The 27,353-nt window shown below is 45.9% G+C and overlaps 1 protein-coding gene across 3 annotated transcripts; it reads left to right on the top strand.

Annotated features, from left to right (window-relative positions):
- The first annotated feature begins 265 nt into the window (after positions 1-265).
- Positions 266-27,027, top strand: ARL11 (ARF like GTPase 11). Of its 3 annotated transcripts, XM_074960569.1 has the most exons (4): positions 266-569; positions 7,041-7,612; positions 23,340-23,590; positions 24,439-27,027. In XM_074960569.1, exon 4 carries the CDS (start codon positions 24,456-24,458, stop codon positions 25,026-25,028), a length of 573 nt encoding a protein of 190 aa, XP_074816670.1. In that variant the 5' UTR covers positions 266-569; positions 7,041-7,612; positions 23,340-23,590; positions 24,439-24,455; the 3' UTR covers positions 25,029-27,027. The 3 variants fall into 3 exon arrangements, with proteins under 3 accessions (XP_074816670.1, XP_074816679.1, XP_074816661.1); XM_074960578.1 differs by lacking the exon at positions 7,041-7,612; XM_074960560.1 differs by lacking the exons at positions 23,340-23,590; positions 24,439-27,027 and adding an exon at positions 8,306-8,477 and having other exon boundaries at positions 7,093-7,612.
- Positions 27,028-27,353: the final 326 nt, after the last annotated feature.

Below are 27,353 nucleotides of genomic sequence, written 5' to 3'. Positions count from 1 at the left end.
CGGCGGTGTCAGGCTCTGACAAACCTTAAAGCAAGAGTGTAACGGACCGCCTCTCCGCATGCGCCGTGGTTGTTATGTAGTCGGGAGCCCGGAAGCAATGTCTCCGCGCCACCGCCGCCGCGCGGGGAGCCCGCGAGCTGGCCCGGGGCAGAGCGCGCCCGGCGCGTAACCCTTGCCCCTCCCCCCGCGCTCGCCCGGCGGGGAGGGGCGCCCCCAGTTCCCCGGGGGGGGGGGGAAGAACAGGGGTGGGGCGGGCGCCTACCAGGTGGTGTTTCCGGAGCCCTTCAGACGCTCCGCGCGGCAGCCCCGGGGCCGGAGGGGCGCTCGCCATCTCCCTGGGGGCCCCGGTCAGGAAGGGCCTGCCCCGAGTCACACGGCAGAGCTTGGCTGTGGCCAGCCCTTTGCCCTGCGGCTGGAGTTGCGGTGGGGAAAGCGGGCTGCACTGATCCGGCTTTTTCTGCCGGCGCTTCCTACTCCCGGCACAGCTCTCCTGCTGGGCGCGGGGTTGCTATGCAAACAGCCTGGGCAAGAGCAAAGAGACTGAAGGAGGCTTGGCTTCCTCTGCAGTGGTAAGTTAGCAGCCTTCGACCTTGAGCGGAGCTCAGCAACGTTGTATAGCATCAGCAACATTGCGTTTGCTTACTTAGAAAGTTAACATTTTCTAAAATTAAGAACCCAGTGACATACCCCAGGATACAATCTGGAGTGATGGAGAGCTGTGTCCCCTCAGTTCTCCAACATGGGGTGCCTTTCTCACTGCTCAACTGAGAGAGCAACCACTCCTGGTCTGCTCACACAGCCTCCAACATGTAAATCACTCAGCTATAGTGTAAAAGTCCCGTAGCCAGCAACTCTTGAATTTCACTGCAGGGCAGCACCAGCAAACTCCCAGTCCCAGACTTTCCCCCAGAAATGTATGTCTTATACTTCCGAGCAACCTTCTGGACGCTACAAGCTCATATAAAGTCCATCATTTAATTAATAGAAAATTATATACACAAATCCGGTTATCCCAAATGACGTTTCCCAAACACTTCAGTCCAAACACACCAGTTTAGACAAAACAAATGTATTAACTACAGAAAGATAGACTTTAAGTGACTACAAATAAAGAATGATTAGGGGACTGGAACACATGACTTATGAGGAGAGGCTGAGGGAACTGGGATTGTTTAGTCTGCAGAAGAGAAGAATGAGGGGGGATTTGATAGCTGCTTTCAACTACCTGAAAGGGGGTTCCAAAGAGAATGGATCTAGACTGTGCCAGTGGTAGCTGATGACAGAACAAGGAGTAATGGTCTCAAGTTGCAGTGGGGGAGATTTAGGGTGGATGTTAGGAAAAACTTTTTCATTAGGAGGGTGGTGAAGCACTGGAATGCATTACCTAGGGAGGTGGTGGAATCCCCCTCCTTATAGGTTTTTAAGGTCAGGCTTGACAAAGGCCTGGCTGGGATGATTTAGTAGGGCCTTGGTCCTGCTTCGAGCAGGGGGTTGGACTAGATGACTTCCTGAGGTCCCTTCCAACCCTGAAATTCTATGATTCTAAATAAAAAGGTAAAATGCAACTAATATCTAACTTAACAAGCTAAGTGAATTTTAAGCAAAGGTCTCTCTCACCATGAGTTCCAACAGTCTTAACTGGCTGAATCCTTCAGTCAGGATCTCCCACCAGCCCAGTGCTGCTTCCTTTCAAGTGCTGATGCCATTAATATAGAGAAAGGGAAGGATGATTTGGGGTGTCTGCCCTCTCCTCTAAGAGCACTTTGTCTTGCACAAGAATCATCTGGGGAAAGTCTGTGTGGACAGGAACCTTAAGGTGCTTCTTTATCAAAATGTAGACTTTTTGCCTACATCCTCTTTCCTGTGGAAGACTGGCCACTGAATCAGATGATGGTCCACTTGATCTTGAGAGGTTGATTAGCCTTTTGTCTCTGGGGAACTGGTGTGTGACTGCCCTCCAAAACATGGCTTAGTAATATCATAGTGGAATTTGATTTTACATACAGCCGCACAGTTTACCAGAACCATAATGATCAGCAAATAATATGTTTTAAAATGATACCTCATAGGGCATACTTTGTACAAAATGTATCATAGTCCTATAAGGGGGTGAAATAGGGGTACCCTCCCTGCAAGCAACCTCATTATTCCCACCTGCCCCAAATCTTGAGTAGCATGTCCCTTCACTGCTGCAGCTTATGGCTCAGTACACTCACCCCCATACCCAGCTGTTGTAGGATGGCCTATGGATTTTCACTTGTTCTAAACATCTCTTTGAAGAATAAAGGTGTCAAAATGTTCAGCTAATACAATGATACAATGTTATTGAGCATTCTTGGACAAAATAACACTTATACTTCTGCTGTGGTTCTTTTTCAGATTTGTTGTAGAAGGGAGAAAATATTTGAAAACAAACTAGAAAGAGTTCTCCTATTGACATAGTGCTGTGCACTCTACCACTTATGCTGGCGTAATTTGTGTCACTCAGAGGGGTGGAATATTCACACCCCCTGAGCGACATACATTTTGCCGACTTAAGTGGTAGTGTAGACATAGCCTACGAAATCTCTAGTACTACAGTTTGGATGTCTGTTCAGCTTAAGGTGTGTTATTAACAATTAAGTGCATAGGGCAGTATTGGCCATTGCTTGTTTATTCAAAGATCTGACTGCATTTGTCTGAAATTCTAGGCATAGTACAGCTATAGATGGAATCAATGCCATGGTCATATATAGTGCCCATCTATAGAAAGGGAAATAAGGACAACCCAGGGAATTACAAACCAGTCAGCTTAACTTCTGTACCCGGAAAAATAATGAAGCAAATAAGTAAGCAATCAATTTGCAAACATCTAGAAGACAAAAAGGTGATAAGTAACAGTCAGCATGGATTTGTCAAGAACAAATTGTGTCAAACCAACAAATTGTGTCAGCTTTCTTTGACAGTGTAAGAAGTCTTATGGGGGGGGGGGGAAGAGAAGCAGTGGATGTGGTATATCTTGACTTTAGTAAAAAACTTTTGATACTGTCTCGCATGACCTTTTCATAAACAAACTAGGGAAATTAAACCTAGATGGAGCTACTGTAAGGTGGGTGCAAAACTGGTTGGGAAACCAATCCCAGAGAGTAGTTATCAGTGGTTCACAGTCATGCTGGAAGGACATAGCGATTGGGGTCCCACACGGATGAGTTATGAGTCTGGTTCTGTTCAGTATCTTCATCAATGATTTAGATAATGGCATAGAGAGTACACTTATCAAGTTTGGATGATACCAAGATGGGAGGGGTTGCAAGTGCTTTGGAGGATAGGATTAAAATTAGGGTCGTCAAGTGATTAAAAAAGTTAATCACCCTCACCTGCTGCCCCAATCCAGAGCCTTCACCCAGCAACCAATCCCCTGCCCCAGCCCAGGGCCTGCACCCCAGACCTCTTCCCCCCACCCAAACTCCCTCCCAGAGCCTTAGGCAGGTGGGGGGAGGAGTTTGGGAGGGGGCAGGTTCTGGGCACCACCAAAATTTCTACAAACCTGCCACCCCTGATAGCTGGTGTTGCAAGATATTTATGTGCCATACGTGCTACAGATTCATATGTCCCTTCATGCTTCAACCACCATTCCAGAGGACATGCTTCCATGCTATTGATGGGTTCTGCTTGATGACGATCCAGAGCGGAGCAGACTAAAGCATGTTCATTTTCATCATCTGAGTCAGATGCCACCAGCAGAAGGTTGATTTTCTGTAGTTTCCGCATCAGAGTGTTGCTCTTTTAAGTCTTCTGAAAGCATGCTCCACACCTCGTCCCTCTCAGATTTTGGGCAGCACTTCAGATTCTTAAACCTCGGGTCGAGTGTTGTAGCTATTTTTAGAAATCTCACATTGGTACCTTTGCATTTGTCAAATCTACTGTGAAAGTGTTCTTAAAACGAACATGTGCTGGCTGGGTCATCATCCAAGACTGCTATAACATGAAATATATGGCAGAATGCGGGTAAAATAGAGCAGGAGACATACAATTTTTCCCCAAAGCAGTACAGTCACAAATCTAATTGACACATTCTTTTTTTTAACGAGCATCATCAGCATGGAAGCATGTCCTCTGGAATGGTGGCTGAAGCATGAATGGGCATACAAATGTTTAGCGTGGCATGTAAATATCTTGCAACGCTGGCTACAAAAAGTGCCATGTGAACACCTGTTGTCACTTTCAGGTGACATTGTAAATAAGAAGCAGGCAGCAGTATCTCCCGTAAATGTAAACAAACTTGTTTGTCTTAGCGATTGGCAGAAGAAGAAGTAGGACTGAGTGGACTTGTAGGCTCTAAAGTTTTACCCTGTTGTGTTTTTGAGTGCAGTTATGTAACCAAAAAAAAAAAAATCTGCATTTGTAAGTTACACTTTCACAATAAAGAGATTGCACTTCAGTACTTGTATGAGGTGAATTGAAAAATACTGTTTCTTTTGTTTATCATTTTTACAGTACATATATTTATAATCAAATAATATAAATTGAGCACTTTGAATTGTGTTGTAATTGAAATCAATACTGAAAATGTAGGAAAAATTCCAAAAATATTTAAGAAATTTCAATTGTTATGAGTGCGATTAATTGCAGTTAATTTTTTTGAGTTAATCACATGAGTTAACTGTGATTAGTTGACAGCCCTAATTAAAATTCAAAATGGTCTGAAGTAAATAGGATGAAATTCAATAAGGACAAATGCAAAGTACTCCATTTAGGAAGGAACAATCAGTTGCACACATACAAAATGGGAAATGACTGCCTAGGATGGAGTACTGCGGAAAGGGATCTGGGAATCAACAGTGTGACACTGTTGCAAAAAAAGCAAACATCATTCTGAGATGTATTAACAGGAGTGTTGTAAGCAAGACACAAGAAGTAATTCTTCCGCTCTATTCTCCACTGATTAGGCCTCAGTTATAGTGTTGTGTCCAGTTCTGGGTGCCACATTTCAGGAAAGATGTGGACAAATTGGGGAGAGTCCAGAGAAGAGCAACAAAAATTATTAAAGGTCTAGAAAACATGACTTATGAGGGAAGATTGAAAAAATTGGGTTTGTTTAGTCTGGAAAAGAGAAGACTGAGAGGGGACATGATAATAGGTTTCAGGTACGTAAAAGGTTGTTACAAGGAGGAGAGAGAAAAAAAAAGTCTTAACCTCTGAGGATAAGACAAGCAGCAACAGGTGTAAATTGCAGCAAGGGCGGTTTAGGTTGGACATTAGGAAAAACATCCTAACTGTCAGGGTGGTTAAGCACTGGAATAAATTGCTAAGAGAGGTTGTGGAATCTCCATCATTGGAGATTTTTAAGAGCAGGTTAGACAAACACCTGTCAGGGATGGTCTAGATAATACTGAGTCCTGCCACGAGTGCAGGGGACTGGACTAGGTGACCTCTCAAAGTCCCTTCCAGTCCTATGATTCTTAGTCCAGTATCCTGTTTCAGACAGCAACCAGTACCAGATTCTTCAGAGGAAGATGTAAGATACTCTGCAGCAGGTAGATGTAATATAATCATTGTAATACAGCTCACAAAACAGGACATCTGAACATGAGCTATACCTGTAAATCTTAAAGGATAGAAGGGCCTCTACAACCTTCTCTCAGCCCCTTCTCTCTTGGATCCTTCAGTGAGCCCCCAGTCAAACCCTCTTCCCTATGGAAAGTAGGTGGATGTTGCAGGATGCCGTGAACGTCTCCAAATCCAGGTTCTGCCATATAGAGTGCACTGCAATAGTCTACCCTTGGGAAGTTCCACCTCCAAGAGAAAAGGACACAACCTACTTACTATTTGTAAAGCAGCAGAGCCTATGCTCCATTGTGCTAGGCACTGTACACATTTATAACAGAAAGACTGTCCCTTTCTGAAAGAGTCTATTTACCAAGATTATGCTTGCTCCCTAAATTGGTCTTCTAGCCTCATTGCCATCATTACTCCATAGCTCCAAGAATTTATTTCTTTTTCCGCTCCCATGCTTTTTGGTCACACATGGGATAACAAATGTTTTACCCCCTTTTTAATCTGCTATTTTCTGCTGCTGAATATGTGCACTGTGTCATATACACAGAGATTCTCCCAGATGAGCTTAAAGTGTGGCAAATAAACCAAGGATCTAGATTTTGGAGTGAGATAGGTCTTTTATTCCTGTAAAACTAGGATACCCTAGCCATTGTGAAGAGCTTGGTATAATGGAGATCAGAAATTAATGTTGTGTTTTTATCTTAGTCCACATCCAAAACCACAGCATGATTATCAGCTTCTGCTCATGAGGGACCTGGGACTGCAATTACACTAGTATTTGGGATCCCAATTGAAGTACGTTACCAGTGATTTGAAGGGAAAATTTACATAACTCCTGCCAGGCTGTAGCCAATTATATTGGTCTCTCACAGACACAACAAGCCTCACACTTATACAAACTTTTAGCAAAGAAATAAACATGATCTGTAAATAATGGCTTTTAAACTTCAGTAAATTAAAAAAACAGATCAAAAAGCCACTAATTGTTCTCGATTTCCCTGTAGAAACCAGACTACAGTGTAATCAATTCTCCATTTTTGTAGCTCTGATGTGAAGCCTCCCTTCCTATTTATCAGATTTAGGTGCCAGTCCTGCACTGAGCTTTGCATGTGCACAGGATTCTGCCTGCACAGACTTCACTCTTGGATTGTAGACTTAGGCCTTATTCACACTACACAGTTTTGTCGACAAAACAGTGGAGTTGTATGCATAACAATGTTCCTCCCACTGATTTAACTGACTGCTACACCAACCTAATAAAATCACCTCAACGAGCAGAATAGATCTTTTTCTGACAAAGTTAGAGCAATGCAGTGTCAGTGTGGACACTGCACTTGCTTATGTCGCCCTAAGTGGCCTCCAGGAGGTGTCCCACAATTCCCATCATGACCGCTCTGGTAAGCAGTTTCTATTCTGCTGCCCTATAGCCAGGTATACAGGCATGTGCCCCTCCTGCTTTAAAGCCCCAGAAATTTTTGAAATTCCACTTCCTGTTTACTCAGCGTGGACAGCTCACATTGCATCTTCCCAGCTGACCGTGCTGACTTTCTGCAGCAAATGGGCTCCCATGTGGAGTACACTGGAGTTACTGGATCTGTGGGGAGAAGAGGCTGTACAGTCACAGCTCCGATACAGCCATAGGAACTTTGACACTGATGAGCAGATTGCTCGTGGCACAGATGAGAAGGGGCATGAAAGGGACATGCAGCAGTTCCATGCTAAGATCAAGGAGCTGAGGCAGGCATACCAGAAGGCAAAGGAGGCCGACCATTGCTCTGGTGCAGTGCCAAAAACATGCCACTTCTACAAGGAGCTGCATGCCATCCTCAGCAGCGACCCCACCTCCACAGCCAAGAGCCCTGGGGATACTTGGGGGAGATCGGAGGCAGCAGCCAGCAGAGTCAACCCTGGGGATGAAGTGATGGACGAGGAGGCCAAGTTGGAGGAGGATGTGGGACAGACAACAGGCTTGTCCGGTGGCGTGGCGAGCCAGGACCTCTTTGTGACTCCAGAGGGGTCTAGCCAGTCCCAGCAGTCCGGCTCCCACATTCCTGAAGCAGGGAGGGGAGCTCCAGTAAGTACTTATTTTTCTTTGATAGTGCATGGTAGGATGAGGTAAAGGTATCCTTTATTTGGTTACATGGTGCACGTGGGAGAAGGGATCGAAGTTAACAACACTAAGTAATGTTTGCATCTGTTTCACATTCCCCTATACAGCAGGGCCCTGTGGAAAAGTTTGTTAATGGACACTGAGATCTCCTGGGAATCCTCCATAGAGATCACTAGGAAACTTTCTCGCAGATACTCTGCAATCCTCTGCTGAAGACTCCTTAGCAGAGTTGCTTTGTTTCTTCCCCCATTGTAGGAAATTTTGCCATGCCAATCTGCAATTACTTCTGGAGGAACCAAAGTTGCATACGGACCTGGTCTGAAGCTGCATACATGCAGGAGATGCACCCTTGCATTTTCAGTTACCCTCCGTAGTGTGATTTCAGCTTCGATCACCGCCACCTGTGTAAAACTGTGTCAGTATTCAGCATAGTGTCCGTAAGCACTTGTACTGATCCCCTTCTGAAACTACCTAGACCCTTTGTCCCGTCTTGCACCACTCCCATCCTGGAGGCTGAACTCACCATATTTAGTGCTCTGGCAGTGATGCATGCTTGCCAACGGAAAGTGAGAAAGAGGTGTATATAACTCTTATGATTCAAGACTGTGAGCACACACACAACACTGACTCTGTGTATTGTTTCTTTTGTTTATGCAGATGTGCCCTTCAGGGCCATCTCCTACACACCAGCAGAGTGCCTCCATCAGATAAGGGGCGAACGAGGAGTAAGGAGGACATGTTTCACAAAGTGCTGCAATCGTCAGATCAGGCTGATAGTGAGCACACAGCATGGAGAGAGGCAATAAACAAGAAACTAGAAATGGATAGCCAGGAGAGGAGACTGGGCCAGGAGCAGATAATACAGGGTCAGGAGTGAATAATAAAGCTCACAGAGGACCAAATAAAGCTGCTGAGGTCCCAGTTTGTGCTGCAGGTGGAACACATGCATGCTCGACTCCCCCTGCAGCCCATACAGAACTGCCTTCCTTGCCATCCCCAAACTCCCCTTACACGTTCCTCTCACATTCCCAGCCTGTCACAGTACCCCTTGCACTCCACCCCTAGGGACATTTTCCATAACGACAGCTGGACTTCCACACAGCTGTGAGTTCCCCACTTCAGAGAGTGCTGCTCACTAACATTTCTTACAAGGGACATGACAATCTGTGTCATGGGTTGCGGGTATAATAGGCCAGGGGAGGCTCTGCCTCCCCCGGTGCTGTCGTGGCTGCTGGACCCCTGGTTCCAGGGTTTGGCGGTGAAGTTTTTGCTTTAATATACCCCACGTAGGTTCCGGGGTGGCTGAGGAGGCACATACTACTGCCTTAGCTGCCCCAGAACCTGCATGGGGCATATCAAAAGCATTTTCTAATGGATGCTTTTCCCCTGGGCGGGTTGGGTCCAAGGAGGGGGAGGCATGGTGCAGCTTTGGCCAACCCTAGGCTCCTCCAAGCGGGGGGTGGGGGTGGCACTCCAGGCTGAGGCTGGCCTAGGGCTCCTCCAGCTGAGGTGGGGGGGGCGCTGCAGGTGGCCCAGGGCTCCTCCGGGCAGGTGGAGGGGGCTCAGGACTTCAGCCAGCCCAGGGCTCCTGCGGCCAGGGGAGAGGCCTCTTCATGGGGGGGGGGGAGCCATGGGGAGGGCATGGGAGAAAGGGGTGGATAGCCTCCCCACAGGGAGGGTTCTATCTACCACCCATGATCTGTGTATTGCTGTTTAATAAAAATTTAGTCTTACAAAGACCGTGATTATTTGTGACCTACACAGGGTGGTTGCAACAGAAATTCATAAACAGTGGCAATCGGCACATTTGCAGACGACAATTAATGCTCAGCAGAAATCATTACAGGAGGCATTCAATGTCGCAAGTAAACAATGTCTGGCTCAATTCTTTGCAGATGGATGCATTACTGGGGCTCATGGTCAAAGTGCTGCTTCAAAGTCCCTTTGATTTGAATAGCCCATCATTGAGCCCCTCTAATAGCTCTGGTGTCTGGCTGCTCAAAACCAACCACCAGGCAATCCACCTCAATGCTCCACCCCTGCAGAAAGTTTTCCCCCTTGGTGTCACAAATATTATGCAGAGCACAGCAGGCTGCTATGATGATGGAAATAATTTCCTCACTGATGTCTAATCTGCCAAAAAAGATAACGCCACCGACCCTTTAGTCTGCCAAACGCACATTCTGCAGTCATTCTACACCTGCTGAGCCTGTTATTGAAGCGCTCCTTACTACTATCAAGGTTTCTGGTGTATGGCTTCATGAGCCACAGGAGTAAGGGGTAGGCTGGGTCTCCCAGGATCACTGGGATTTCCACATCCCCTTTTGGAATCTTCTGGTTTGGAAAGAAAGTTCCTGCATGCAGCTTTCTATACAGGCTTGTGTTCCTGAAGATGCACTTTCCCTGACCACCCAACGTTGATGTCAATGAAGTGACTCTGGTGATCCACCACAAGGCCATGGAGAAATAGCCCTTTCTGTTGATGTACTCCATTACAAGATGGTCTGGGGCCAAAATTGGGATATGCATGCCATCTGTCTCCCCACTGCAGTTAGGGAATCCCATTGCCACAAAGCCATCCACTATTTCCCACACATTGCCCAGAGTCACAGTCCTTCGTAGCAGGATGTGATTAATAGCCCTACAAACTTGTATCACAGCAACCCCTATGGTGGACTTCCCAACTCCAAACTGATTCACAACTGACTGGTAGCAGTCTGGAGTTGCTAGCTTCCACACAGCGATCAGCACGTGCTTTCCCGCCGTAAGGGCAGCTCTCATTTTGATGTCCTTTTGACACAGGGCAGGGGTGAGCTCTGCAGAGTGTTCAAGGTGACTTTGTGCATATGAAAGTTTTGCAGCCACTGCTCATCATCCCATACCTGCATCACAATCTATTTCCTGAGTCCAATAACCACAGTCCACTGTGTGCAGCTGCGGCTTCATAAATGCCAACATCAATCTTGAATTGTTTCTTTCCATAGTACACAGCAGGGCAGGCAGCACAGATTCCTGTTCAGATTCTCAGCTCATGAAATACTGCAGGATCAGCTACATTGTGTTCATAACACTTAATCACAAGACTGTGAGCTGTGCAGGATCCATGCTTTCAGGCAGAGATGGCGGGCATAAGGTTTACAGGGGCAGTTGAAAAACAGTGTGAAATGCAATTGGAAGCCCTTAGAATTATGGGATGGAGAAAATTGCATCATGGGATGGTGATCCTGTCCCCAAGATGCACTGCGATCCATTCCCAGAACTCCTAGTGGAAGAAAGTGGCGAAAGGCACAGTGGGATAGCTACCCATGGTGCTCTGCCCTCAGTGCTAGGGGACCGACTGTGGATATGCTCCGCCGACACAAGGAGTGTTGTTTGAACATGCACAAGTGATGTAATTACAGCGGTTTACGATCGTTGACTTAACTCTGTAGCGTAGACATGGTCTCAGAATTCAAAGGGATGTGCTCAGGCTGTTGATCATGCCATATTAACAGGCAATCATTTTTCAAAAAAATGCACACCATCTGATTTTAGTACCAACACATAGCAGAGCTCATGATATATTCCAGGCTAGCCCTAGGCAAGGCATCTCTGTGGATCCTTTGGCAATTTCCTAGGGCCTCAAAGTGGAAATAGGACTGAAGTATGTTTAGCTTTCATAGTCTCATTGCGCACGTAGGAAAGGCTCTGTGTTTTTAGGAGCTGTACATGACTTTGGACTAACCCGGATTGAAATAGGACCCACCTAAAATCTGGTTGGAACGTTTTCTGTTCCGCTTAGGTCTGGTTTGTATTTAGGACAAGAGGATCCACCACTTCGATTTATGTGAGTTATAAACAGAGGAGCCTTGGTGCTCAAGCTGTTCATTGGGATTTAAAATGGGACTCAGAGGGGCCAGCTGGTACCTATAATTTTATCTGGCTATGAAGTTCCATGCAAAGCTTTGATGATGCATAAAAAGTGCCTATTATAATATTGTTAAAATTTCCATATCTCCTTTGTGCCTGAATGTGAATTTCATACTGACTAAGTTTGATAACAAATTGACAATTCTGAAAAAAATGAAGCTGTCTGTTTAGCCATGGAGGAGACACAAGGAGCGGTAATACAGGCTCTCATGCCATCCAATCAATGTAACTCAACACTAACCTCAACGGAATATATCTAGGGGTGGGTAACAATGGTATCTTGCAAACAGCTGGTCTTTGCTAGGACATGTTATGTTAAAACACAACCATGAAGAGTCAAGTTAGCAAGTAGTATGCTGATTGATTAATTTATAAGTCAGGACCTACCGAGTTCAGCATAATGTCAGCTAACTGTGGGTAAACCCCTGGTTCCTGCTGGAAAATATTGTGGCCTATCTTATAACACCACTTCCTACTGGACCAGGTTTTGCTCTTACTGAGCCAGCTCACTCCCTGAGGTAATTCTGTCTAAAGCTCTGTCACAGAATCCAGGCAAGCAGTTTCCAAAGTTAGGTTTTTTTCATTTCAAGCCTTCCTAACAAAGGCAGATTCTTCCCTCAAAGTCTGTGCAGGCTGAATAGTCCCTTCCTCACACCAGTACATTAATCAACCCAAATTTTATGGCCCTTACCTCCAAGCCCAAGAGATACAGTTGCTCAAGCAGCAGCCCATTAAGTGCACAGCAACTTGCCCCTCAGCTTTCTGGAGGGAATTACTGCTTCTTTCTCCATTTCCTGCCTTCTTCTCCTGTGAAGATCAGCCAATTAAGTTCTAGCTCTTTTTCCCAGGTGCAGCAGCAGAGCTAATCAGCTGCAGGCCTCTGACCCCAGAGGAATGGTATCCCTTATACCTTCACACCAGCATAATTAGATGATATATGATGAACACACCTTCTCTTTTTGTCCTGACCAGTCATGGTTGGCATTGTATTATCTAATTCAGCGCCCTGTGTTCATGATGAAGCATGATAAAATTTCCTAGAAAAAACAAGTTCTGAGTGGGGAGATTGTGGTCTTTGAGGGGAAAATGGTGGAGATTTTTAAAACCTCTATTACATTTTCCTTGGCTCTAGTTACAAGACCCTGAGGTCTGAACTTCCCTCTTGCCTCAGTGACTAGAAGGACAATTCTCTCTCCATAATATATAGTACGTCAAGCATTCTGGTCTGTTTGCTAAGTGGTAGTTAATACAGAGTTGCATACCCTTACGTTTCTCTCTGCATTTATACCTGTGGATCCGGAGCCCTAAATTATCTGGAAGGATCAGAGAAAGAAGGACCACACCAAATATCCCAAAGGAGCTCTTTTGTAATGGAGAAGCTGCTATCTGGAATTAGAACAGCCTAGAATAAACCATTTTGAAAAAGGAAATGGATTGCTTCCACCCTACCTCTATTGATGAGGTCTCATAAGGCAGGCTAGGAAACACAGTACTAGTGGTGAGCAGAGGACTGGCTGTTTTCAATGCATGTTTGAATCCTCAAGCAGTGGATGGAGCCTACCAGCACTAAGGACTTGCCCCCCCTCAGATGAGGGAGATGCCACAGGAATTAGGAGACAAATGATTGCAGGGGACAGATATGGAAAAACACATACAGGAGTGAGGATCTAGGTGTAAAATGAGGGAATCGGATGGGGACACTGAGCAGAGAACCCCAGATAGTGCCCAGAGCTTTGCAGAGTTTGAAGAGTGACTGGATGCAGCCCAGGGGAAGTGTCCCCAGATATGTGAGATGAGTAGGGAACAGAAGTAGGCCCCACAGTTGCAGGGAACCTCTCTGCTGAGCTTCCTCCTTCTGGATTGCTGGATGGCCATCTTGGCCAGCACCAGGAGGAGGTTGACAAGTAGGTCCTGCAACTTTGTGGGGCCACAAACACAGAGAGGGCATAAAGGAGAAGGTGTGGGGAAAAGTGCAGCCAGAACCTCAACTAAATTCAGCTCCAATATTTCAGCTCCTGTATTGAGAGAGCTCCAGCTTATGACTCTGCTGACAACAGCGGGAGCAGTATGGTACTAGAAGAAAGATGCTTTCCCAGCTACCCAGACTCAAACCACTTGTGACTTTAAAGGTCAATATCAACATAGTGAATTCCACCCAGAAGCCCAAAGGCAATTTGAATCAGCCGTTTCACACCTAAGTACAGAATGTTGCAATAATAAAGCCTGGAGATCATGAATGTGTGAATCACTATGACTAGACCCAAATTCAACAGGACAGGAGAGGACACAATCTTTTGTGGGCTGTAGATGGAAAAGGGTGTGTTTTGTGTCCATGGCTATTTGGGTATCCAGAAGCAGTGAGGAGTCCCAGCGAACATCAAGGCTATGGACTGGCAGACACCCTCTAAGAGGATAAAGTAATAACGGTGGCAAATCCTTTAAAGTGTTTCTCTATTCCCTAGCCAGTGTCACCTGAGTTTTTCCAGGATTCAACCGGCTAATCTTCATCCAGTTGCAGATCCCAACCATAACTGGAAGATGGTGCTGTCTGAGACTGATATGAAAATGCTGTAGAAGTGAGGGTAATCTTGCTGGCATTTTAATCCATCCTAGTTCATAATCTTCACGAGCTGCTTTATAAAGACATTGAACAGGATGGGGGAGAGGATGTATCCCTGTGAGACAACCACAGGAAAAAGCGCTGGAGGTGGAGGAGTAGGTGCACATCCAGACTCTGAGAGTGATGTGAGAGGAATGTGTGAAGCAATCTCACAGTGATCCCTAACCCCTGCCATATGTCTCAGGTGAGGAGCAAGGATACCCTGGGTCTCAGCTGATCTCTAGAATGAACACTCTTCTGAGGCTACATCTACACTACAGTACTTAGAGCTGTGCAGCTGGTGGAGATACTCTACGGTGACAGGAGAGCGCTCTCCCGTCTGCTTAATAACTCCTGCCTCTGCGAGAGGCGGTACCTAGGTCTGTGGGAGAAGCTCTCCCGTTGACATAGTGCTGTCTACACCGGCTCTCAGGTCGTATAATTTATGTCGCTTGGGGTGTGGCTTATTCACACTCCTGAGTGATGTAAATTATACCAAAGTAAACTGTAGTGTAGACAAGGTCTGAGTCACTGAAATATGAAACTGGTTTCTTTTAAAGTACAGTTTTCCTACCCCTTAGAGATTGTTTCTCATTGAAAAATATGTGGAATAAGGGTGACACTCTGTGGTAAAACAGAAGAAATGCAGTTTCTTAACACTGAGTCTGTTTGCTTCCTTCCATCTTATTGGTCAAGAAGGAATTAAAAATTGGGTTGGCATTCTCATTTTAGTGGATATTTCTATTATCTATGGATAACTCTCTACATCAGGGGTGGGCAACCTTTTTGGCCCGAGAGCCACATCTGTGAATAGAAATTGTATGGCGGGCCATGAATGCTCACAAAATGCTTGTTGGGGTGCAGGAGGGGGTGAGGGCTCCAGGGTGGGGCCAGAAATGAGGAGTTCAGGGTGCAGGAGGGGGCTCCGGGCTGGGGTAGGGGAGTAAGGTGTGTGGGGGGGTGAGGGCTCTGGCTGGGGGTGTGGGCTCTGGGGTAGGGTAGCGGAGTAAGGTGTGTGGGGGGGTGAGGGCTCTGGCTGGGGGTGTGGGCTCTGGGGTAGGGTAGCGGAGTAAGGTGTGTGGGGGGGTGAGGGCTCTGGCTGGGGGTGTGGGCTCTGGGGTGGGGTAGCGGAGTAAGGTGTGTGGGGGGGTGAGGGCTCTGGCTGGGGGTGTGGGCTCTGGGGTGGGGCTGGGGATGAGGGGTTTGGGGTGCAGGAGGGAGCTCTGGGCTGGGATCGAGGGGTGCAGGAGGGGGATCGGGGCTGGGGCAGGGGCCTTTCAAACTAAGCAGTAGCGATAGTAATATTAACTAACTAGCTAACTAAATAAATAAGACTTCCTTGATACACTATAGGGCTGAGTGCATCCTGTTGCACAAGAGTGGATAAGAATGCCAGCAACAGTGTTATATTTGAGATAGAATTTATGCAGCATGTGCAAACTTCATTGGTTTTACTCATACCCAATGCAGAATTGGCAGGGCAGCAGTTTTGGGCTAGGTGATATTGCTTTTCTGCTTGAGGTAGCCTCAGACATTAAATCAAGAGGTCCCTGTCTGTCTCCTGTGGCTATGGATACAACTATGTATTACAACCATGCCACCTAGAGGACCCGCCCCCGCCCCAAATGGCCAAGGGTTCATTTTAATGGGAGCTGTATGGACTTAACAAAAGGCAATCCCTGCCCCAAAGATATTACATTCTGAGTTTAAGACAGATGGGTGAGCCACTGGTGGGAGAGGTGAGGGAGGATGGGATGACCGGTAATTTGAGCACATTTTGGCATTGGCTACTTGTGTGAACAATTTGTAGAGGGGTAGAACATTTGTTTGTTCTATTAATGGAGACATGCTGTAGGCATCATGGTAGCTGTGATTCTTAAGTAATTTCAAGAAAGGTATACTAGGTTGGAAGGAAGGCACTCTGTGTATAATGGATGGCATGGAAAAGAGCAGAAAGGTACTTGTAGGAGAAAGAGACAAGAAGTGATGGAGTCTGACATGCTGGAGTTGATGACAAGATAACAAAGCAAAAAGACACAGAAGGGCTGCATTGTGCAGGGAAAAGCCAGTAGAGGAACTGAGAGAGGAGGAATGATTTGGTCAGAATGGGCAAGAATGATCATCTTAGCAGCAGAGTTTTGAATGGACCTGAAGGAGGCAAAGTTGTGACACTAAAGACCAGAGAGGAAGCGATTGCTGTAGTCAAGATTTGAGACCTTAGGGCCTGGATGAGAATTTTGGTGATACAGACAGAGAGAAAAGACAGGTTTCAGAGTGGTAGCCGTGTTAGTCTGTATCAACAAAAAAAATTAGGAGGACTTGTGGCACCTTAGAGACTAACAAATTTATTTGGGCATAAGCTTTCGTGGGCTAAAACCCACTTCATCAGAAGACTGGAGCTTTGATATGTTATGTAGGAAGAAGCAGCAAAATTTGGACATGCCTTGGATGTGCAAGTCTAGAGAGAGAACCAGTGTCCTGGCCAAATTCCAGACTGTTTAGGTAATTACAGATTCACAGATTATAATGAAAATATGTTCTTAATAAAAGGTATTTTCTAGTTCAAAAAGCAATTAATTCATCGTAAATAATTATCTCCTTTGCAGCCGTTACAACATACAGCAATCAGCAGCGGTCTACCTGAGGTGACAGTGAAAGGAGAAAGCAATCGCTCTTTACCATAAACAACGAGGAGTCCTTGTGGCACCTTAGAGACTAACAAATTTATTTGGGCGTAAGCTTTCGTGGGCTAGAACCCACAGCCCAAATACATTTGTTAGTCTCTAAGGTGCCACAAGGACTCCTCGTTGTTTTTGCTGTTACAGACTAACACAGCTACCACTCTGAAACTCTTTGCTATATTTCTCCATATCTACTTCACAAGGGTGTTGTGAAAATCACTTGGGTAATCTTTGTAAAGTGCTTAGAGCTCTTTGGAGGTAAGGCAAAATACCATCATCTGTGAAGAAATAATCAGTTGTTGGAGGAAAATCTGCTCACATTTTAAGATAAAATTTATTAGCTGGCTTCATTCTCAGTAAAACTAAGCTTTCATCTGACATTAATGTTCCTTTTTGATGCAATAGTCATTGCATGTTTGAATGGAGAGAGAGAGAGCTGTAGTAACTGTTTATCTATAGAGCAAATTAGCTCCTACTTGGAAGCTTCTGCCTTGATTTTTTTGGGAAGCTTTTGACAGCAGCGTAGCTTCCCTATGCTCCACAATCAGCACTGGCTTCCAGTGACGTTCTTAGAGCAGTGCTGGTTAGCTCAGATTGTCTCTCTCCCTGTGTGACAGCACAGTAGCAGAGATCAATTGAGGCATTCATGCTAAGGGCCTCATGGTTTAACCCTGAGGGAAGAGGAAACAAAATGTTTTCAGTGAGGAATCCTCAATTGTCCCATTCACTTTCCTTTGTCAGTTCTCCAAAGCGTATATTTGTTGGCCCATACTTCATACTGCAACTCCCACTTGTCTCCTCAGGCTTTTTTAGTAGGGTTACAGAGAGATTTGGAGGAGGTGGGTGGGGTTCTGGTTTTAGGCCATTGGGCTTACTTCTTGTTCTTTATAATGAATATCAGTGAGCCAGAGCACTGGATCAGCACACTTTTGTAAACTGAAATAAAATCAAATGTAAATATCCAAGTTTTCCCCCTTTGGTTTTTAATCAATATTAGCTATGGCAGTTTCTGTTCCTATGTACCTTAGGATGTGCAGCACAGGAAAATAATGCCTCACAGGAGCAACTGAATGTAGCAGTGATCCCTTCTGGACACAATGATGGGATTTCTGAATTATTTATAGCATAACTTTTTTTTTCTGGTAACAGATGTCTGTCTAGACTCAGGAAAAGCTTGTCTCATCTGCTTTTTATTTATTTTTTAACAGACATGTAACTATATATTATAGAAAGTATTTGCTTCTGATTGCATCCACCTGGAGCTGGTACATCTCTGTTAGGGACTTTTCCTCCATTCCCCTGTATGTTTCCACTGTCTCACTCCAACATGCCAGCTCCCCAGTGCTTAATTTGTAATGAAAGAGGTGCCGGGGCTCAAGCAATGTTTTTAGATTCATAACTGATGCAGCAAGCCCAAAGGTGCCACAGCTATGAACAGACAAGCCTGGAGGTGCTGGGGTTCAGGCCTGACAAGCCCTGGCACAAATTAAGCTTTGCAGATCCCCCTTCCTCCACAATTTGTTTACCTCATACTGAGCCACTCTGCTCCAAAGTGCTCTGCTGTTCCTGCAAAGTGACTCTTATAAGAGTAGGAGGACTTGTGGCACCTTAGAGACTAACAAATTTATTTGAGCGTAAGCTTTCGTGAGCTACAGCTCACTTCATCGGATGCGCTACGCAGCCCCCCCCCCCCGACATGCACCCCTTCGGGTCAGCTATGCAGCCTGCTCGGAAAGCTACGAGGCTCCGCGTCGAGTCGGCCTGCGGAACCGCTGATGTTCCTGACCTGGCTGACTTCACCCATTCTGGATACAAGGATGCGTTTTAAAAACAAAAACCCAACCGATACAGAAAGACTTGATTGTATTTGCCCCTCCTCCCACCAGCTCCATTTCCCAGGGTGGGTTCTCCCTCCACCCAACTAGCCCTTCCATCATGGACAATTGGAAGTCAACCAAAGGACCTTGACCAGACATCGCAATGGGCTCATTCGACCCTTCTATGCGACGACGGGATCTGCAGGCTCATGCAGGAACGCTGACTGCTCTAGAAGCAGGAGCTTTCTCTTCCTCCCCCTTTGAAAAACCACAAAAAAAAACAAACAAACCCAAACTCTCTCCACAGACTGCTCTCCCTTGGCTTTCTTCCTTGAAAATAATTGTTTAAAAAAAGAAAAAAGTTGCCTTATTGTGGAGTGGGAGTTCTGTGACCCGCCAGACTTGCACGCATCCGATGCAGTGAGCTGCAGCTCATGGAAGCTTATGCTCAGATAAATTGGTTAGTCTCTCAGGTGCCACAAGTCCTCCTGTTCTTTTTGCGGATACAGATTAACACGGCTGCTACTCTGAAACTTACAAGAGTAGTGCATTCACTCTGAACACTGGTGGGGGCAGGATCACACAACAGACTCTGTGTGGCATTCCATGGGAGAAAGGTGTCATGCCTGGGATGTGGACACTCTGACCTAGTGGGTAGGATCAGGAGTCAGAGACAGGGGTCAGACAGCAGGAGTCTAGTCAGGGATCAGGAATCAGGCCAAGGGCCAGAGTCAGAAGGCAAGCCAGAAATCAGACCCGAAGAATATATCTGGAGTCCAAAGCAGGGAGCAAAAGCAGGGACTGTTGTATGGGACTAGGTTACACAGACAGCTTCCTGGAACACCTTCCATGCTTAAATAGTGGGCCTGCTGATTGGGTCTTCCGTGGGTGGCACTTCCTGTGGTGCTTAGTTCCCCCACGGGCTGATAGTGCATGAATTGTGGCTCTGCCATGACTTGGTGGCATGGAAGCGTTAGTCACCTGGAGCCCTGCAGACTCATGTTCCAGGCCTCTGGATCCTTACAAAGGATATGAAAAAAGCAAAGGACTGGGATGGAATAGACTGTGCAGGGTGGGTTTGTGCACAGGTGGTTGGCGTGAGTGGCAAGGATAGAACAGGCAACAGCCCAGGGACAAAGAGCTAAGAAAGTGCAGACAGGGGAGCTGCAGACTTGCATTAATTATCCAGTGTTCTGGCAGGATACCTGCCAGCAAAGAGAGATTTACTCCACTTTATTCAATGATGTTTCTAGGGGGTGGGATTTCCTAGTTTATGGCTTTATTATGAACAATTTGCTGTGAATGTTCAATATGACGCATTTAAAATCTGAGCTGTGCTGCTTGGTTGGGGTGACTCACCAAACACGTCCCGGGGTAATATTTCTGTGCCCTGATTGGATGAAATGCTAAATTCATGAATAGCTGCTGCACATGTAAATGTAAGACATGGGTTTCATGAACACTCCCACATTTGGTCAGATATTACAGTTGTGTATGTGTGGGTGGGAGGGAGCATATCATTAGATAGGGTAGGTAGTTGAAACTTTGAAATTTGTTTTGACACTTTCTTCCCATTATCTTCCGGAAACTGCCTAAAAATGGGAATACACTCTGAATTTTAGAGAGTAAAAATACCATGATTCAGTTGAAATGGCATCTGAGAGCATGTTATTGGGGCAAGCAATTTAGAGCCAGGCCCTCCACCTGGTTGCTTTCTATTGATTACTCCTCTTGCTCATCAGACTTCTTGGGGAGATGATGTTCACAATACTGTCTGTGTGTTCAGCCCGGAAAGCTTCTTTCAGACCACACCCCGTTCTAAGATACTAATATCCCCATACCTTATGAAGTCTGGATCCAGTTCAAAACTTCCACAGCTGGCATCTGACTCTACAAGAGGTGACACCTGATCCATGTCGCCACTCCCTGAACTTGGGGAGTGTTTGGCTCCAGATCTGAACTTTGTGGCAAAGGCCCATCGCTGTACTGTTAAAATCCTATGCTCTGCATTTTGCTGCTGGGAGAGACGATATATAATGAAGCAGATTCTGATACAATATCATTTTGTATAGTGTCTTCCCCACATCTGTATCTCACATCTGTATTGGCGATTCTGGATTTATTTCCCCCCATATTTCAGATGATACCTATTTCCGTAGCATACCAGATGATGATGCAATAGAGACCCATTGCATCATATTTGCAATACTCAGTTATTCATGCATTTGTAAAAACCGCACCCTCACTTACTGTATGTGTATATCAGCTTCCTTAGAGGAACTTATAAAATGCTACATAAACCTAGCTAGATAGAATGAACTTGTACCATATATACCATCAAACCACACAGAAGATGTGCAGGAATGAAGAGGATAGGAGCATGTAAGTACCAAGAGCTGTATCCCCAGATCCATTAGCATTTAACAAAATATTTATTGATTGGCCTTATAGTCCTCTGCAGTACTTTGCATCAAATCTGGGTTTCATTCCTAGCCTCTACTCTCATAGGTGCCTTTTAGGCTCTGGGCCTATGTACCTCTTTAGGTGCCACCGACATTTTCAAACCCAGTACTTGACTGCTAGCTAATCCTATAGTTGCTTAAATCCCTAAGGTGCCTACATTTCTGCCGCTCAGCATTTGCAAAGCCACTTAAGCCCTGACACCACCCCACACAGCTAATGAGCGCGTTGGAACCCTCAGTCAAGCTGACGTCCCAGAGGCCCCACAGTAGGATTCTCACACTAAGCAGGGGAAAGCCAATCTCACCAGTGCCGAACTGGTAGGTGTGCTCTGGGCACATGTAATACTCCTGGGGAAATTCTGCACCAAAAAATTAAAAATTCCACGCACAATATTTTAAAATTCTGCATATTTTATTTGTCAGAAATAACACAATATAACCATGCCAGTTTCAATTATTTTGGTAATTTGTTTCAAAATACCTATCAGCAAGTATGTCTGTAACAATACAGACAACAAAAAAGATCCAGGAAATGTTTTTGACAAATAGATTCTTTACTAGGCATGTTAATACAGAACTCTGAGTAATAATTAATTTAAACTGCAATATAGAAATGTATTTCCCACACCCCTCAGAAGCAGTGCAAAGGCTTGGGGGAGTCAGGGGTAATGGAAGAGCTGAGGGAGAGGGAAGTAAGTGCAGGGAAGGAGCCTGGGAGTGAACCTGGAGGGTTGTTGGGTGTGGGTGAGAGAAGTATGGAACAGGGTTTTGTTGTTGTTTTTTTTTTGGGGGGGGGGAATTGCTAGGGAGTAGGGGAACCTCCCCCATGCAGACCCTGACTGATCCCTAGCCTTTTCCATTCAGTCAGGCACATCTGCCTCTAGCCCTATGTGTCCCTGCACCCCGACTCAGCCACCCTCCTCCCCCGCCCCGTGTCCCTGCACTCCCTCCCCTATCCAAATGCATCCCTCCCCATCCCCTTGTGTCCCTGCACCCCCTCAGCCATCCCCTATCACCATGTGGCCCTGCATCCCCCTGCTCCACAGTGTCCCTGCACCCCCACTCCCATTCAGCTCCCACCCCAGTCTGTCCCGCCCACTACCCCTTCTGAACTCCAGTCTATGTGATCCCCCGCAGCAGCCCTATGCCCCCCACAGTCTGTCCCCCACCATATGCCGTGCTTCCTCACCTGGCCCTGTGGACAGGATGCTGTGAGGAACGCAGCCTCTCTGCTGGCTGCTACAGTGAGCTGTTCAGATGCCCTCTGTTCTGGTGCCACAGCAGCCCCTGGTGGGTAAAAGGCGTAACTGCAGCGCCTCTCCAGCAGAATGTATTTTCTGCAGAGGAAAAAGGTCTGCAGGGTCCATTAATTCTGCACGTGCTCAGTGACACAGAATTCCCCCAGGAGTAACATAAGACCTGATAGTTGTCAGACCCTGCAGCAGGAGGGCTGGGTGCAGGCCATCATTAGGGGAGGCATAGCACAAAAGACAGTTGTGGGCACACAGAAACATAGGGCAAGTGTGAGAGAGCTATCACACGTGAGAGAGACAGAGCCTGTTTTGATGGCTAGGACATGGATTACCTAAGTGACTGACCTGGCTTAGGTGCCTAGTTCCAGGAGAGGGCTCGTGGCTGAGGATCCTGAGCAGAGGGAGGCTCATCAGCCAGACATGCCAAGACAGCTGCATAGGTGCCTAAGCCATTCTCCTCTCCATTTCAGTTCTGGTGAGCTTAGGCAGCTCCCCATTCAGCTAGTCAGTTTCTGAGGATCCCATTCTTAGGCATCTAACTCTCCCCATGCATTGTATGGCATGCCTGGGCACCTGGCTCAAGGCTGAGGACTCCACTGGGCAGCAGACTGCTTAGAGGTTACAATACTGAGTGAAGCAAGACTTAAGTACTTTTGAGGATCAGTGCCTTAATCACCAGACCACCAGCGGCCATGAGTGCTGCAAAGACAACACAAGCAGCCCCGATGGGGGCAAGTGCCTACCATTGTTCACCAGTGACTTCTACAGCTGATCAAGGAGTCACTTCCACAGGCTATAATGAAAATCATCCAGCCTGGCTGCCCAGAAAAATGGTGGTTTGTATTGTGGATCCTTCACTCGGGTAACATCAGATGATATTTGCAGCTTTCACAGGAACGTGGAAGATGCTCGGGGGGTTATAGAAAAGAAAATGAATCAAATTCCTGCTTGTCTCTTTCTCTGTGTTTAGGTCAAGTGGTTAGAGACACAAGCTCTCTGCTGACACAATAACCAGAGATTTACAACCTCTCTGCCTGGCTTGCGTTGTCCTGTGTGTATCTGACCAGACTGTTAGTGTGCAGGTCCCGCCACAGTTTAAGGATCTATTTTGCTGGCGTACTGCACAATCACCAGGCTGAAAAGAGCAGCTCTTGTCTGAGTGACTCTGCAAGATATTCAAGTACCACAAAATCTCCTCCAATTCATCCTACCGCTCTATTGGTATGTATCACTCTCAGGTTGTGTCTGTCTAGCTACACAATGTACTGTTTTTGTGATAAAGTAGTATTTGCTATTGCCATAGAAGACTGACCCATGTTTCATTCATTTGGGATTCACTCTAAAGCACTTTAGTCTTTCCACCTCTTGGTTTATGCTGGCTGCATTTCAATGAGACATTTAAAATATCATTTAAATATTTCTTTAATCTCCATTTCTATTGTCTGCACAGCAGCTGGTGAAAGCCGCTACTACGGGGAAGATTATTTTTCTTCCCTTAAGAGTGGCTCAGAAGCCTTTTCACTGTGTCGGCTGCTGTTCTCGAAAGTGATGACCTACCAGCCTCTGATTGTCACAAGTGCAACAATTCAGTTCCCTCTGCCCTGTGATGGGGGTGGATTTCCCCTGGAGAGGCTGGTGGACAAAACATCAGTTTTGTTTCTGTGCAACATGAGGAGGAAACTGATTACACAATCCTGTCATCTCTCCTTAAAAGGTCTGTTTTCCCCTAACCCTTGGCAGTTTTGGGTTGCAGCTGAACATGGAATTTAGAGACAGCAAAGCAGGAACACAGAGGCCATTTGTTATTTCAAGCTCTGCTGCACCCCTCATAAATAATATCACTCACCTTGTTTTAGCTACAAAGGAAAGCAGGGAAGCTGATTGTTTCTTTCTGCAGCAAATATTACACGTGAATCCAAAGTGTTCTCTCAGACAGAGGGGCTGGGGGCCAGCTGGACCCCACCCCTTTCAAAAGTTTAGTCACTCTACCAGACAGTGCCATTATTAGATGCAGTAAGAATGTTTCTCTTTGGAAAGGAATAATTTTTTATTTACAATTTTTCAACAAGATTTCAGCAGCAGCACAATGGGGACCTTGAGCTCCAAGGCTTGGTACAAAAGAGACGCCCGGGTGGTGATGCTGGGACTGGATTTTGCTGGCAAATCCACTATCTTGTCTAAATTGAAGAGCAACGAGCTTGTAGAGACTTTCCCGACAGTGGGCTTCAATGTGGAGTCTCTGAAAACCCCGTGTCATCTACCCTTGACTCTCTGGGATGTGGGTGGTCAAGCCAAGCTCCGCGCTAGCTGGAAGGACTATCTGGAAGACACGGACACTCTCATCTTTGTGCTGGACAGTGCCGACAAAACCCGGCTGCCAGAGGCAATGGCTGAACTGGAGAAAGTTCTGAACAACGTAAACATGACAGGGGTTCCAGTCTTGCTTCTGGCCAACAAGCAGGAGCTGCCAAGGTCCCTGTCTCTCTCAGAGCTGCGGGAGATGCTGAATCTGGAATGGTTCAGTGGCCGAAGCTGGGAGCTGAGAGGGTGCAGTGCTCACACTGGCGAGGGGCTGAGGGAAGCCTTAATGGCCCTGGCAGGACTTCTTAAGAGCCGGGATAAGAATTCCAGTGAATGTGTCTGTGCGCCACTCCAGTGATGAGGATGTCTTTAATCTCGGACGTGACTGGAGGGGGCAACTTGAGCATGAAACTGGAAAATCAGGTAACTTCTTCCACTAGTAATCCCTCAGCACTCTGTTCATCTCAGAAAAACCCCCTCTGCTCCTGGTATGATTAATGGAACTCCATATGGCATGTGTAATATTCCAAAATATCCCATAGTTCTACTGCAGCATGAAATCACATCAGAAACCCCCCTTAGCAAAGCTGCATTTGTGGACAGCAATGTTCTTGACCTTGCCTTGCCAGTTTTTCCTAATCTGCTGCACCAGTAAACTCAGCTCTCACTACAGGTATTACTTGGGGGACATTTATTATTTTGTTCATGTTAAATGTCTTACTCTATGCGTTCTGGATATGGGTTTTGACCTGATGAAGAAGATATTGCTGGGGTCAGTCTTTATTGTATTCCTCTAAACTCAGATGCACTCAGTGCAGAGTAACAGTCCCCGAGGGGATATATTTGAATGACCTCAGTTCCACTTCTCTTACAACTTATAGCAGATGTTTATTGATCTGAAACAGAGCAGAATGGAAAGAGAATGGCTGAACAGAAGAAATTAAGCACAAGAATTTAAACAACTCATTGGCAATTGGTTTTAGCAGTGTCCTTTGTGAGCACCATGCTGGGCCACTGAAGCGTGATCAGGATTAGGTCGTGTGTTATCTTTGTAGAACGTATGTGTGGATTTGTGCGTATCCTGTTGTGTATCATTTTTGACATGTATTTAGACATGCTTCATTTTTATTGAAACAAGACTATAAATGATAATCGCTTGTCCTTGGGTTAATTTAAAACCTGAGAAAATCAAACAGGAATGAGCACTGTGATGAGTTTTAAATGCTAGGAACAGATGTGTGCTCACCAGAGCTCTAATCCATCTCAAAATGTCCTGATGCTGAAATCTATTAGATGGTGGACTAGTCTGACAAGAGGAGTGCTAGGAGACCTGTCTATTGGGTGTTTTAAAATTAGACTAGACAAAACACTAAAAATGTACTGTAGAAAAGGCAGGGTGATAGTCTAGACTAGAGGACCTTAACTTCCGCTGTTTTCAGTGGGAGCTGAAGTACTCAGCAGTTATCAGGTACTGCTGGGCACATTTCAGGATCAGGCCCCAGCTATGTAGTGAAAGTCTGTTTGATTCCATTGACTCTTACACTGAAGAGTGGCCCTGTGAAGCCACTCCTGTAGCGAGGCACATACAAACAACATGGAACCTTTTGTTAAACTTGGAAATTTAAACCAAACCAAAACCACATTGATTAAGATGAAAAACCTTAGTATGTTTGTTAGCTTGTACTAGATTATTATGCTATCAATAGAAAAGGGGGGGGGAACCCAACCCAAGAATATTAGGCAGCTGGAGTCAGCAAGTTTCAAAGAGGAACATACACATGAGGCAAAACTAAAAAGAAGCATGCACTTTTCTTCTCATCACCTCAACACATTTTACAGACATGAATGACTTAAGCCTCAGAAGATTACTGGGAAGTAAGGCAGTATTATCCGCCTCCTTTTACAGAAGGTGAAACTGGGGTCAGGTTAAATAATGTGACAAGAAGCCCGTGGCAGGGTAGGAATAGAACTGAAGCCACCTGACTCCCAGTGCTATGCTCTAGCCACAAGATCATTGATGGGAAATCCCCCCAACAGAAATCCTTCCTAGTGAGACATGCCAGAATTTTCAGCCACACTGTACAATGTAAGGCATAGTATGTGCTATGCTGTGAAAGTACATAAATGGCCCAGTTTTGATTTGGCATAAATGATTGTTGCTATGAGTAAGAGTGCCATATACTAGACTTGCTCTGAAATGCATAGTGAACCTGTGTTCTGGGCAAGGCTGTAGCTTTATGTTACAAACAAACACATGATCATGTGAAGGATTTGGTCTTAAGAACAGTTTGAAACTGCAGTTACTGTAAACGGGTTGATTTTCCCATTGTTGCTTGTAAATGCAAGATTCCAATAAACTGAAGAGATCACTGAGACCTCAGATACGAACTGAATCATTTTAGCTTCCACTTGTCACTGTGGCTCTTTCTCAATCTCCTTACCCAGCCATCTGAACACAATGGGTCAGATTCTCACTCCCCACTCCAGCCTCTTAACACCAGGTAAAAGGGTGGAAGGGGCTTTACAGCTGTAGGGAACAGCTGGGAGTGAATTCCCTTAGAGCAAGAACTGAGACTGACAGCCTCAGGTTGTCCTTTTGAGGGCCCCTTTCCAAGCCCTGCTGTAAGGGGCATGGCTGAAGGGGTGTGTAGCTGAAAGGATGTTTCAGGCATGGGGCCATATC

The sequence above is a fragment of the Natator depressus genome, chromosome 1 (assembly GCF_965152275.1).
Source record: "Natator depressus isolate rNatDep1 chromosome 1, rNatDep2.hap1, whole genome shotgun sequence".
NCBI classification, from domain to species: domain Eukaryota; kingdom Metazoa; phylum Chordata; order Testudines; family Cheloniidae; genus Natator; species Natator depressus.
This window is presented reverse-complemented; position numbering and strand designations above follow the sequence as displayed.